This window comes from Lonchura striata, chromosome 14 (genome assembly GCF_050655825.1).
Source record: "Lonchura striata isolate lonStrDom1 chromosome 14, ASM5065582v1, whole genome shotgun sequence".
Taxonomy (NCBI): Eukaryota; Metazoa; Chordata; class Aves; order Passeriformes; family Estrildidae; genus Lonchura; species Lonchura striata.
In genome coordinates this window covers 10715626-10729802 of record NC_140716.1, presented here as the reverse complement: position 1 = coordinate 10729802, position 14177 = coordinate 10715626, and the positions used below count along the sequence as shown (strand labels likewise).

General features: G+C 44.1%; 1 protein-coding gene across 1 annotated transcript in view; it reads right to left on the bottom strand.

Moving 5' to 3' along the window:
* The window catches only part of GRIN2A (glutamate ionotropic receptor NMDA type subunit 2A), a 163414-nt gene extending 155385 nt beyond the window's left edge, over window positions 1–8029 (bottom strand). The window contains exons 1-2 of the mRNA XM_021538020.4: window positions 7895–8029; window positions 6010–6432 (exon numbers count right to left, since the gene is read on the bottom strand). Of these exons, the coding sequence (XP_021393695.1) occupies window positions 6010–6414 (405 nt within the window). The 5' untranslated portion in view covers window positions 6415–6432; window positions 7895–8029. The remainder of the gene's footprint in view (window positions 1–6009; window positions 6433–7894) is intronic.
* Window positions 8030–14177: the final 6148 nt, after the last annotated feature.

Sequence of the window (14177 nt, the reverse complement as noted above, 5' to 3'; positions counted from 1 at the left end):
GGGGAAAAAAAATTCCAAAGATGTCACCAGGAATTTCTGCAAGGTGAAAATCATGCTGAAGGTCTTGTGTCCTACTTTCACAGCCCAGGAGTCTGCTGTGTTGTAATTACCCATAGGCAGGGGGGAATAGTTTGGAGAGATTGCATAGGTGATCTACAGTAGGGACTTGCTAGCAGTTTTAAGCTGTTTGAGCTGTTGCTCAAAACAAAGATACTTAAAGATTTGTATTTTCAAGAGCTGTAAGAACAGTCTAAAGAGAAAGAAAACAGTACCTTTGAGATGAAAATATATAGCTTACTGCAAAGGACTAAAGTGAAGGCAAACTCCTCTCTCCTAAATGGGTGTGTAGAAACCAACCCTACACCCTCAGCTCAGCTGTAGCTATAAATTTAAGCAAATTAAAATATCAGGAATTTATCCACAACTAAACTGCATGAAAAATCAAGCAAACTCTAGAAGACTTCCATTTCCTACAACCTACAATTAGTTACCAAAATTCCAAATCTTTTCAAAACTACCTTCCTTCTACTTTGGAAAAGTAAACTAAATATCCCTCCCCTGAGCTCCATAAGAGTCATAGTTCAAGCCTACTCTTGCAGTATTCCAGAAATTCATCCATGTTTTCCTTCACTGAATTAAGAGGGATAAACGTAGGTGGACAAGAGAATGAGGAATAATATAATCACCTCTAGGAAAATATAGTGGTAGGAAAACCCTTTAGAAAAAGGAGTGGGAGAAAGCAGGAAAGCAAAGCTCACATCATTAATATAATGCTCCTCTGAGTTCCAAGACCCAGTTGAAAGCAGCAAACCCTCCCAGCCATGCCAGTACAGGAACAGCAATGTCCAAACCAGCAGGCTCCATCCCAGCCACCTCACCCTGGCACAGCACTGCCTCCTGAGGAGGAAAACCACGGGATAGTGTGTCCACTCACTTCATTCACCTCAGCAGCACAAATCTCAGGCAGGATTTAAACATTTAACACCACTGATTACAGAATGTGCAAAAGGTACTACCACAGATTATATTCTAGGTCTAAAAATCTTATGGATGTGCAAGACTTTCTTAAAATAACATCTAGATTACTTGTCCATATCCATAAAGCCAAACACAGATTTGCAAGGAGGTCAGTGCTACATTTCTATTGCAGCTCAAGATAAAAATTAGAACATCTAAAGATTATTCTTCCCATAGGGACCTTCATACAGCTAGAAAGGAAGAAAATCAAATTCAAATGCTTCTTTAAATGAGTCAGTAGCTGGAAATATTGTGTGCAACAGACTATGTAGCAGTGCAAGCTACTATGTCTAGATCTAAAACAGCAGTTGTATAAATACTGCTATTTTTGCACTGAAGTATTTATTAACCTGTGGTTTAATCTTCCAAACACTAACAAAGCCAATGTGAGTATCATGCTCAGACACATAGTGCCATACACATCAGCCATCAGCAAGGGGGTACTGCTGTTGAGTAAGAAATGACACAGAGTCATTGCACCACCAAAAGAACGCAAGATTTCAAAGTACAGCTTCATTCGGTGCTCACAAACAGTTCGATGCCTCATCCATGAGCTGTCCCGGCAGTGCCCCCGGGCACGGGGGCCAGGGGATGAACCTGAGCCAGCGCTGCTCCCTTTGCATGGCACAGCAGCTGCTCCGGGCGGGCAGCGCTCCCCTGCAGGACTCACAAAGCCATCTCTGCACTCCTCTGCCCTCTCTGGGGTCTCCCCATACAAGACACCCATGTTGTCGCTGTTGAGGCAGGACAGGAATGAAGAGGCTCTGACCCAGAAGGCTGTGAGAGTAAAACTCTGATTTATTCAAAATCCACCACTCTTTTATACAGAGCTTTGTGAGGACCAAATCCATTGGTTCTGAAGTGAAAACAACCCAGCACCATTGGTGCAGAGTGCTTGACACACAGTGATAGAACTTAACTATAAACAATGTGAAAAACAAGAGAGATACAGAATTATTTACATTCTTTCCCAGCTCTTTCCCAGGCCTCTGCCTGGCTAGAAACTCTCAGTTTCTTCCTTTGACTGAATCTGGGTCCCACACCCATGTGCCCAAGGAAGTCCGAAGCACCCCAAGTGCAAGGCTGAAGGAACCTTTTGCCCAGGAAGGCGACAGGTGAGGAGTTCTGTAACTGCAGCCTACAACGGCACTGAGACAGAGTTGGACTCCGATTCACAGCAAAAGAACAAAAGCCTCTGGTATCAAGGGAAACTCTAATGAGACAAAGGAAAATATTTGCATGGTGAAAGAGGTTAATTACCAAAACAGATTGCCCAGAGAGGCTGTGGTATCTACTTCCAGAGACATATTTAAAATTTGTCTGGATGATCTGATTTCAATATTAGCTCGTCAGAGAGCAAGGGCAGGGTTAGACAACCTCCAGCAATCCTGTCTAACCTCCAGGGCTCTTGTAGAATCATTATGAAATAACATAGAGCACTTACCTTTTGGAAAAACAGTTATTTTACATAACATTTCCAGATCTGTTTCAAGAAGTATCACTTTGTGATAGCCCTTCTGGAAAGTTACCCTCACCCTTAACACTTCTTGACTATGTTATAACTGTGAGTGCTTCCACAACAATAAAATGCCTCAAATTATGTCTTTCAGAAAGACTTCTGGAAAGATTTAGGTTTGCAATCAGCAAAAGCAATATGGTTCAAAGACATAAATATTGCTGGACAATACATAGGGATAATTTTCCCACATGTGAAGAAGTCTTTTAGTATTGACACAGAACTCACCATAATGTTCTGTTTTTAAAAAAGAGTATCACAAATACTACCATTATAATCATAGCATGTGATGAAACAAAAGTAACTATGTTTTAAACCAAATGCTCAAGTCAGAAAACAGTTCCTAAGCAATGTTTGTGCTGAGATGTCTCAAATGTCAAGAGATAAAAGATGAATAAACAGCCAGTCTGTTTTCAGCATCCTCCAAGGGATGCTGATGCACAGCAGGCTGGCACAGATGCCCCAGACAATTCTCATCTTGTTTCAGTAGACTACCCCACATCTGAACATGTTTGAAATGTGTGGCAGAATTGGGGACCAAAGCCAAGGAGCAGTTCATTGGCAGGAGAGCTCCTGCCAAGACAAGGTGATAAAATCAGCTGGAGCAGAGCATGTGGCACTGTCCAAAAGGTATCTCTGCAGCACAGTCAGGCTCAGGTAAGTGCCATAAACCCCCAGGTGTCCCATTGGCTTGTTGGTAGGGTTTGGGCAGCTGATGTCAGGTGAAAATAGATCAGCGAGGTTCAGAAAACGTTCCGGTTTGGTTGGCTTCACATGCCTGTCTATTTTCCATGTCTGAATCATGCAAAATCTCTCCTCAGATGGTGCAGGCAAACTCTGAGCAAACTGAAGCAGAGCTGGGCTGGCAAAGGAGGCAGTCTAGACAACACACCACTCATCCCAGATGTTCAGACAGGGATGCAGTGCTTCAAAGTCTGTATGTCCTGCATTACTCACAGCTAACTCCAAATGTAGCCACACCTCATTCTTACAAATATAAAACAACTTTTTTTTTTTTACGGATATGGCTCTTCAGTCAAGATTCACATTGACATAATATTTATTAACCACAGAGAATATGGTAGCTTATCTCCTCTGAGTCATTCAGTGAAGTCTTCAGCAATATAGAGCATTATAAATGAGTTCCTGTGCCCTCAGTTTAGTCGAGTTCAGCATCATATAACAACCACCTGGTGCAGAACTCATACGATAGGACATAAATGAAATGGCCTTATTGGAGTGCCAGAGCACTGCATCCACAGGCAGCAGTGGGACCAGGCACCTATTGCATACCAGGCATCTCAATGAATGAGACAAAGCAGGAGACTTAGAATAATCTTCACAAGTCAGCCACCACCTATGTGTGCCAGCTAAAATCCTGACAGTGGCTTGAAATGTTTCATATTTCCAATCCTTCTCCCTCAGATTTCATCTCCCCGCCTTCATGACAGCACTGTGAATTTCAACTTCATCTCCGAGGAATTCATTCCTAAATGAATGGTTAATTGAGGGACACCTGCAAGTCTCATTACTGAGATGTTCCAAACCCCATTGCAAGACACTGCACATTGCAAAGGTCAGGCTGGAAATTAAGGCAATATTTGTTATATGAACAAACAATTCCTTTAGCCAACTCAAGCTACTGAAGACTGCTTTGCTAGATTGTTTTAACACACAAAAGACAATTTTGATTTCCCAAATGGAAGTCTTAGATGCTAAATTTCAGCAGGAAAGTTTGCTAATAAAACTTTGGTAATCCCTAAAATAAAAGACAGTGATACAATAACGATGATATTAGCATACAGAGAAAATAGTAGTAATTTACTGAGACAAAAAAATAGACTGTTTCATTTTCTAGAGGCTGTTATATAAAAGTCAAAATAGATCTGTATCAGTAACATCCCGCATCTGCTACTGAGAGTGAAGATGATTCTGTAAGAATTTCTTCCAGTGTTTCATCACTTAGCCCTGGCTGAGATCAAGTGTTCTTACACTGGCAGACACAGTTAAGTGAAATATGTATCAAATAGAAGCAATAAATACATATAAACCCAGTTTTAAAAGACAAGTAAATCTGCACTGTAATTTAAAAGGACATGAAATAACTGCTTCTGTAATTTGGTCACTGTAATTTGGCATGTAAGATAGCAGCATTGACTGTAATAATCTTTCTGTATAAATCAACATGTCAAAGCCATTGTTATAGGATCTCTGCTATAATTCAGCACTTAGTGTCCTCCCTTGTATGACAAGTTCAAAAGGAAGATCATTCAAAATACCAAGAGAAAGAGACCTCTTATCCCAATGGGAAAAAAATCTTTTCCAGAGGTAAGAAGTTTCCAAAGTTCAAAGCTGATTCCTCAATCATAACTAACCCTGCTTCTTTTCCCCTCCTTACTTCACAAAATAATATATCTGGACCACTTCCTTTTCAGATGTGTTCAGAGAACCCTTTACTATTCAAAAGTCACTCGTAAGAAAAAATAATAGTCAATGAATAAGGAACCTTAAAGTACAGCAATACCAGGAAATAAGTCACAATTAACATTAAAAATCCTCAAGTGCTGGCAAACCAGTGACCTCCCACACCTGCGCTCCCTTTGAGCTCTCCTCTCTCACACCACAGTGGGAGCTCCTCTGACTCTCAGGCGAGGCAGAGCCCCCAGCAGAGCTCAGCCCTGCACCGAGTGCCTGTGTCAGGAGCAGCAGGGACCACCTCACATCAGCTCTGCAGTGCCAGCAAGGAGTTCTTAAAAATCCTTACAACGTTAGGGAACTTGAGATGTGAGTCACTTTTGCTCTTCCAATCTCACAATGGATTACATAAAAATATGTTTCCTAACAAGACCATTTATCATTATCTCCAGATTTCAGACAGCCTTTACTGGATTTTCATTAACTACAGTAGCAAAGTAAAACTATCCAGTTAGCAAAAATTTAATTCAATAAAGTCTTGGAATGCAGTGGTTCAAGTGTGCATGGCTACTTCATTCAGATACTGTAGTGGATCACTAAATTCTGGCTTATTATTGTCCTATTATTACTGTTGCACCCAGATACATTCAGGTAGATTGCTTGCTGTTTCTTGTAAGTACCACAGAACATCTGCTTATAGTTTTACATCTTATCCTCAATATCAGTTTATGAAAATACTAGGAGGCTCTTTTTACATGTATTGATCATATTAGCTATTAAAGTTTTTTAACTGACCACCATTCCATGTGCTGGAGAGTAGTATTTCATTAGGGCTGCTTTTATAGTGTTAGAAAGTTGAGTTTCAGGCATGAGCTCCAAAATATTTCTGAATATTTGATGAGCCATCAACAAAGATACCATTATGCATACTTTTTCTTTTTTCAAGTACAGAGAGGCAATTAAGAGCAACTTTTTTGAACTGCTTGTAGAAATTATTCACAATAGAAACCATTACAATGAAGAACATCAGAATAGCAAGAGCTCTTAATAAATTTTCCTACCTTATCTGCCATTATCATGGAGGCCCCGCCATGAATTCCAAGAATTGGAATAGAAGTCTGAGATGAAATAAAATCCAAAATCTGAGCTACTGCCTCCTGATCAGTGTCATCTCCAAAAACCACTCCATGGATCTTGGTGCCTGACATCAAGTCACAAACATGTGTTATGATGCTTTTAGGGTCAGTCTGGTTCACAAGAAGAGTCACTACATTGATATCAACAGTCAGGTCTGCTGCCATTTCCCTGGTCCAGAGAGCTCTGATATCTCTCTCTGTTATATACTTGGTCCTCCCCAGAATCACTGCAATGTTCAGGATGGGATAATTTTTCTCTGCTCCACGAACAAGATCCAAAGGTGCCAGAAGAGCTTGGAGTACCAGGAGAGCACAGCCAATTTTCCTCATCTTTGCCAGCTTTATCCCCTGTAAAAGCGATCACAATGTATAAGAAGAACATAGAGAAAAATATATATACCGCATATCTTCAAAGAAGGTTTTAAACAGAAAGCTTCTGGGCATAATGCAAACTTTAGCAGCTTTTTATAATGCATCCTTCACCTTAGTTCCAAGTCAAGCCTCTTATATCCTATCAAAAACTTGGCTTGATGACAGTATTACAGCTGGTCTTCCACAAGCAAGGCAAAAACTGTATCAGAAGTTCAGAGAAAAGAACCATTAACATTCTTCCTGGATAGCCAACAAAATTAAAATTACTGACATCATTAAAAAAAGAGACATTATCATCCTTCTCTTTAACCTTGCTGTGCTAAAGTAGGTAAAAGAAATCTTTTTCCATCCAGAATATTTTCCTTCATCCTGGACAGCTATTAAAACTTTAGTCACGGTCTATTGGAGAGAGGTATTTTAGCTCAAAATGAGAGAAGTGAGCCAGAGGTCTGCTGGAAACCCCAGTCCACGCACTCCATATATCTCACAGCATCCCAAACCCATGCTGTTTTATTTCTGAAGATCCCTCCTGGGCAGCCGCTGCTTAAGGAATCCTACTGCATTTCTGGAACAGATTCAAAAGCACAATATTCTATCTTAATTCTCTTCTGTCCTCTCATGCAGCATTCAGAACTTGAGCATCTCAGAACTGCTGATCTCGGACACAAAGTTGTCCCTAGTGTTGAAGGGGAGGGTGTTCCATAAATGAGCATCACTGCATTGGTTACCTCATGTCTTCACTGAATCTCTGTAGGGGGCTGAATATAGACGGAGTAGGATGGGGAGAGAGATGAGCCACAGAACGGATCTGAACTTATGTGAAGGAGGGAGAAGGAGAGCAGGTCTGACTCTCCAAGATCTCCCCCTGTCTCTGTGCCCCGGGGGATTATTTCCACCCCCATAACTGGCTCTCTGCTAGCTGCAAGAAGGGAGTCCCTTTGCCACATAAAGCCAAGCTTGTTGCAGAGCGTCACGCAGAGCACACAAGCGGGGCTGTCCAATCAGGGGTGGCATTTTTCAGATCTCCCCTCTCATCCATCCTCAGTCACAGCCGTCTGCTGCTGAAACACACAGCCAGGCACGGGCTTGCAGCATCACCGCCTCCTTTCGGGGCACACAAGGAGACGGGAGCTCGACAGAGCATTAACTGCACATCGGTGTCACTGCGGGCTCCCGCCGGCCGCCGCCACACCAGCGGGGGCACGGGGCGAGGTGGAACAGCAAAGCGAACTGCCCGGCTTCCCCCCGAGCCCGAGAAAGGCTCAGGGACCCCGAGCCCCCCGCTCCGAGCCCCAGCTCCGATCCCCCCAACTCCGATCCCCCCGCTCCGAGCCCCGCGGGCACGGCTCGCTGCTGCGCGGGAGCGCGCCCCGGGAGCGCGCCCCTTGGGCCGGCCGCGGCGCGAGCGCGCCCCCCTGCGGGCGCGGGCCGCACGTACCCAGCGCCTCAGGAGACGGAGCGGCGGCGGCTGCCGGAGGTGCCGGTGCTGCCGGAGGTGCCGGTGCTGCCGGAGGTGCCGGTGCTGCCGGAGGTGCCGGAGGTGCCGGTGCTGCCGGAGGTGCCGGTGCTGCCGGAGGTGCCGGTGCTGCTGCCGGTGTCGCTGCAGGACATGTCGCGACCGCGGGCATGTCGCGCCCCTCGCTGCCCGGGCTCAGGGGCGGCCTCCGCGCCGCTGGCCGCACGCGTGATCCCCGCCGCAGCCTGCGAGCGACATCGCATCCCGGGAGAGCAGCTACGTGGACAGGGAGACAGGCGAGGGGGGGCTGGACACGGGGGGGACGGGACGGGACAGCGTGGGGAGAAGAGGAACGAGGAGAAGCCGTTAGTCAGATTTTCAGATTTGACAGGAGAAAAAGAAATATACTTCAATCGCAGGTGGTATGTGAACGGAAATAAAGTAGCTACACTCAAAAGTTCCCCCCCTCCCCTTCACTTAGATTTCAGCTCTTTGCTAAAAGCAGCTCCGTGAGCCCACAGCCGTCCGGGATACGTCCCTCATTTTATCCAGGTCAGGAAAATCCTGAGCTCCCAACTGCCCGTTTGCTTCCAAGTGAGATGGACGGGTTTGAGCGCTAAGGGAGGAGACATCAACCTGGAAAGCGCAGCTAGGAGCAAACTAATTAATATGAGCAAGGGCAGGAGTTTTCTTGGCAGGTTCGAAACAAGCATAGCCTGGAGCACAGCTGAAAGCGGTGTGGGATAAAGCTCTTTTCGCTCCTGAAACAGAACACCTTCATTCCCAATTGACCCTAAACAAACCCGGGGAGACCCTATAGCAGAGCCCGCCACGGAAAGCTCGATGGCTCTGGTTTTCTCATTCACAATTCCCAGTAAATATGCATGAAGGCAGTTCTCCAAGCAACCCCAGCTCTATGTAGGACGCTGACGCGCCAGGCAGAGCAGCCGGCGTTCCTCAGCCGGCCCCGGGTGCCGGCGGGGCACCGGGAGCGCAGCCCCGGTCACCGGGAGCCGGCCCCGCCGGGAGCCCGGGGCCGCGCGCCCCTGCCCCGAGCTGGGCGCGATCCGGGCTCCCCACCCGGCGGTACTTACTGCATTCTCCCTCCACATAGTTCCTGTTTAAAGATCCTCAAAGTCATTTCAGTAGATTCCTTTGCAAACAATGAAGTGGAAAATAGGTCCCTTAACGCCTGGATTTCATCCTGCAACTTGTTCCCACCGCAGTGAATAGCAGCCCGGCAGCTCTTTATCGCTTGAAATCCCGCATGATCAAGTTTTAGCAGAGCCATTGCAACTGAGATTCGCTCTTTACTTTTGGCAGGAGGCATTTAAGCGTCTTCATATTTTTTTTCCCTTTTTTTTTTTTTTTTTTTTTCCCTCTCGTCTCTTATTCTAAATTGCGATATTGCCGCAGCAGTTCCCCAGGACGGCAGGCACGGGGCCCCCGCGCTGCTCTCGGCTCCTCGGAAGCGGCGGGGACTGGCGGCGCGGGCTCCGGGAGGTGCGGCGGGCTCCACCCGGGGCCGCCTGCGCGGCGCTGCGGGCTGAGCCCGGCCCGCTCCGCTCCGCCGCCCCCGGCACCGCCGCCCTGCAGGGGCGCAGCTCACGGCCGCCCTGTCAAACCCAGAGCAGCCGCCGATACTTTGAAGGCTTCTCCCCCAGCCCACCCCCCCGCCCCGCTCTGCTTGCACAAGCACCGGAGAATGAGTCAGACGCAGGCGATCGGGGGAGGGGGTGTCAGATCTGGGGGAACGGCGAGAACACCGGCTTTGGGGCACAGGAGCGGCAAACTCCAGCGCTCTCCCCGCAGTAACATCCCCAGCGAAAGGTTGGTAGCCCAGGAAACCCCGGTGTTCTCCTTTCCCTTGATGCAGGGACTGTCAAGCAGAAATCCCTGCCGAGGGGCTCAGGGGAATGAATGTGGAGCAGCAGCTTACACACTAAAAGCAGCCCTAAAAGCTCCAGACAGCAGCCAAATATCACAAAAAAGCTCTGTAGAAGTTGGCTCCATCTGCGCATCCCTGCTGCTGCGTCCTCCTTCCCACATCCCCCATTTCAAAGCCTAGAGCCTGTTTCTCCATCTCCCATTCCGTCTCACAGCCCTGGTATCAGACCACCTGGCCTTAGAGCAATTCTTGCCTCCCTGCCCACACCACAGCCCACCTAAACCTCCCTCCAGCACACGCTACTGTGCCTTCTCCCTCACTCCACTGCTCTCCTGCTTTTTCCTTTCCACCATCCTGCTCCAGCTGCCACAACTTATTTGGTTTAGCACAAATGAATGTGCCAGCTAAGTACCACAGAGGGATAGCCTCTCCCGTGCTCCATCCTTTACAGCTGTGTTCATTCCCACTCTGAATACTTCAGAGTAAGGCAAAGTCACATGTTTTGACAGATCCCCCACTCCTATGCCAGAGGAAAGTTTTGGTTTCAAATAGGATAATGCCAAATGTTCACTCTCTGAAGTTTGCTTCTCACTACATTAAGACCCAGAACACCAAGAAATCTCTCAAAGACATTTAACAACACATCAGCTTGACTGCTCTTGACAGTCTCATCATTGAATTCCCTGATAGGTCTATGCCTGAGTTTTTTCCTCCTTTGAAAGATCTCACGTCCTAACTTATTTAGGGATTACTTCCTCAGACATTACATTAGTCTTTCTAAGCAAAGCAATTAAGCAGATTCAACTGCCTTTTTTTTTAATGTTTGATGTTTTAATGCACCTCTGCATTTCACCCTGGATGAACATTTTCCCCCTGTAAATATTATAGTGATGTTTGTCACGGTTACTGGAGATGAGGTTGCAGTTCTATCCTTGTGTAAGGGTTATTTCAGTGTGATCATTCAGGAGATTTACTGGAACAGCAGCAATAACAGATTCAAAATCATCAAATGCAAGTGACATTCACAATGGTGAAAAATTGCAGCTCTAACATTAGCCTATGTTTAAAATATAAAAAGCCCCGTGGTGTTTTTGGGAAATACTTAGTATACAATATACTTAGTGTACAATACACTGAGTCTAATGGTGTGAAAGAGCAATAAAAGAAATACCCATATTTTCTAACTTCTGAGCTATATGACTTTTATTAATCCAAATTTAGAAATAGTTTAGTGTTATTTCCAAATATTTTTCCTCAATTACTCTCATAGAATTTTGTGAAATATCACGACAAAACAGCCCAAATTTACAAATTAGAATTAGAAAATAGCATATTAAAATTTTGTGCAAACACAGTGGGATTTATCTTGGCAATACGTACACAGTCTTCCCAAAAGCTTCTCCAAATTCAAGCAGATTACTGCCTACAGAATTGAGCAAATGCTGCAAAATTAAGACTGCTGCTTTAATAGATATTCACACTCCATGTCTAGGTATATTTGCAGAGTTTTAAATTAAAGAGCTGCAAACATGATAAACTGTCAATTTCACTCAAAAGAAACAGGAAAGCAAAACCTGTATTTCAGTGCCTAACCCTTGTAAATTTTGTGTAAGGGAACACTCCCTTCAAAAGCACTGTAACAAACACTAACATCCCTGCACGTGGGGCATTGAGCACCTTCATGGACAACGCTTATTCTGGAAGGCAGGTGGATTTATCCCTAAATTATTGCCTTCTCCACATGGACAGCTCTGCACTTTTCTAAAAGCATCTGCAACACAAATTCAAGAAGTTTGGAATTATGCATTCTGAGCACATTTCCCACCTGAAGTTCCCTACCAGGCCTGCCTTCTACATAAGCACATATTTAAAGGTCAGGAACTTTCTTCATACTCTGTCCCTTCTAAAATAACATGCAATTACAAAAAGGTTTTCTCTTTCCGAACATGACCTGTTGCAGAGAGCACTTGCCAACAGATACAAGCAGCCAAATTACCAGGTACAAGCAATTTTTCTAAAGCAGGGTCTGATGGGCTGGCACAAGGCACATTTCTGTCCCTGTGGCTGACTCCTTAGCAAGTGACACTAACTCACTCTCTATTTGTTTTATTCTACCAGCTGAAAGATGCTTAACCTCAGAATGCTAGACAGCTAAATTATAAGTCAAATTAAACCTCCAGATTCCAGAAAACAACTCTATCATTTTCCTCTTGCTTTTAGGAAGTGCAGTTAAGTAAGCTAAGTACAACCATGCTCTTTAAAAACCCAAAACTCTTCTCATGAAATCACACCAAAATTAGTTTTAAAAATACTATATTAGAGGTCCCATTATTGCAACTCTACTATCAGTAGAGGTAGTACTCTTTGTAGTCTTCTTTGCAAGAGTTTAGGACAATTTGAGAGATCTCTTGAACACATGGCAAATTTCCTCAGTCCTTGCTACGTAAAAACTCCATTGCAACAACTTCCTAAATTTAATTAAACAAATGGTAATGAGATATTACAGGCTAGGTTAAGGGAGAGAAGCTTACTTGGAATTCTTTCCAAATTTAAAAATGTTTTAATTCCAGCAATAAACTACTTTTACATTTAGTTACTATTGCTGTAACTACTAACAATTTATTTATATGCTTATCTTTCACAAGTATCTGAATTTCACCTACCCGGACAAATGTGTCCAACAAGCATCAAAAGCCACATTGATGCAAATTCACTTTTCAGTACCACACAGGATCAGGTCTGAAATGAAACCACTTGACTCAACAAGAACTTAATGCAGCACCAACAACACTACAGTAACATAAATTTACTCTTGGGAGGCTGCAAAGTTACTTACATGCTAAATGAAATTAAAGTAAAAATGGGAAAGAACTCAATTGTTTTCAAACTTGCTAAAACATTTTGTCACAGATGGCCCTCTTATTGAAAACTGGCTAGCTCCTCATTTGGCAGTGCTCTTTCTTGCACAATTTACCAAGTCATGCATGAAATGATGGCCTTGAGCTACTCTCAGTTGTGCAAAGGACATGAGCTAGCTGCTATGGAAAAAAAGAGGAGGTAACATCACTGAGTGGAGCTTGAGGCTGTTACAGCACTTCAGCTTCTCTGGAAACAACCCCAGCAAGGAGGGAACACCCCACGGACTGCTCAGCCAGAACTGGTGCTTTCCACCTCAGCTCTATCAGAGCTATTCAGGATTCACCAGGATTGTGTCTCTGCCTCTTTTGTAATCCATTTCCCATATCAAATTAATCTTCAGATGTATTTCCAAACTCCTCTATGCAGCTCCCAAGAGGAATTCTTTTTTATTCAAATCTAACTCTAAGGGTCAAAACAGAATTTCATAACAAACTCTGTGTTTTTAATTAAGGGAGCTCTGCTAACAAAGATCTGTGTCACAGCAATGCAGTCCTTTGAAGACAGTGTCAGTACCAATCCACACTGAACTGCCTGCACAAGGCCTGGGCTTCAGGGAACTGAATCAGGTAAATACTAGTTTAAGTCTGCTTCTCTTCTTCCCAAGCTGTACTCCCCCATCAGAAATTGGGAAATACTAGGATATTTTCTAATAAAATCTTCTAGGAACACCCAAGGAAACACCTGAGCACTGCATGGCCAGAACAGCTTATTCATTGGTGCCTACAGCAGTAAAGGAACAGTCAAAAATTGCCACTATTTATTTAGGGCCAAAATATGATCTCCTAAACCTCACTGAATTTAGTAACTAAAGTGGTAAGCCTTTACAAACCAGAATTTTTTAAAATACAATTTGAAGCCTCCTCTTTAGTCATCCTAAGCCATACAAATCTGCCTCGTGTATCTATTATGGACAGCATTATGAGCCTCCCAGACAAGCAGTTACTGCCTTGTTTTAGTCTATCTAAAGGATGCTCAGATTTTGGAAGTGTATAAGTACAGCAGCAGTTTTGATCATGCCTCACTTGGAACATCCTATGTGCTCCCACAGCTGAAATGGTCTACATGTATCTACCTCTATAAACATTTTATATACCCAAGAAGACCCCTGTGTATAGCTGATGTATCTTTTCAGATTTTTACCAAAAATTGGTTTAAGTTAGAGATTACTATAATTTTGATCTTTGAAACAATACTCAAGTATTCAAGGGGCTGAACAGACTTGTTAAGTTTGAAAATAATTAGAAAAATACCCTATGACTTTAAGACAGGTGAGATACTTGTCTTTACCAACATTAGTACTACTTGTAAAACAAACTTTCATGGAATATTATGTTATTTTATATAAAATTGATTTTAACGTTAAAAAAATTACTACTTATGACTGATAAGAGCCAGCAGTGACCCCTCACACATTGTTCATTGGCAGAACTTGTTTGCTAAAAGAAAGTTGTACTGAGT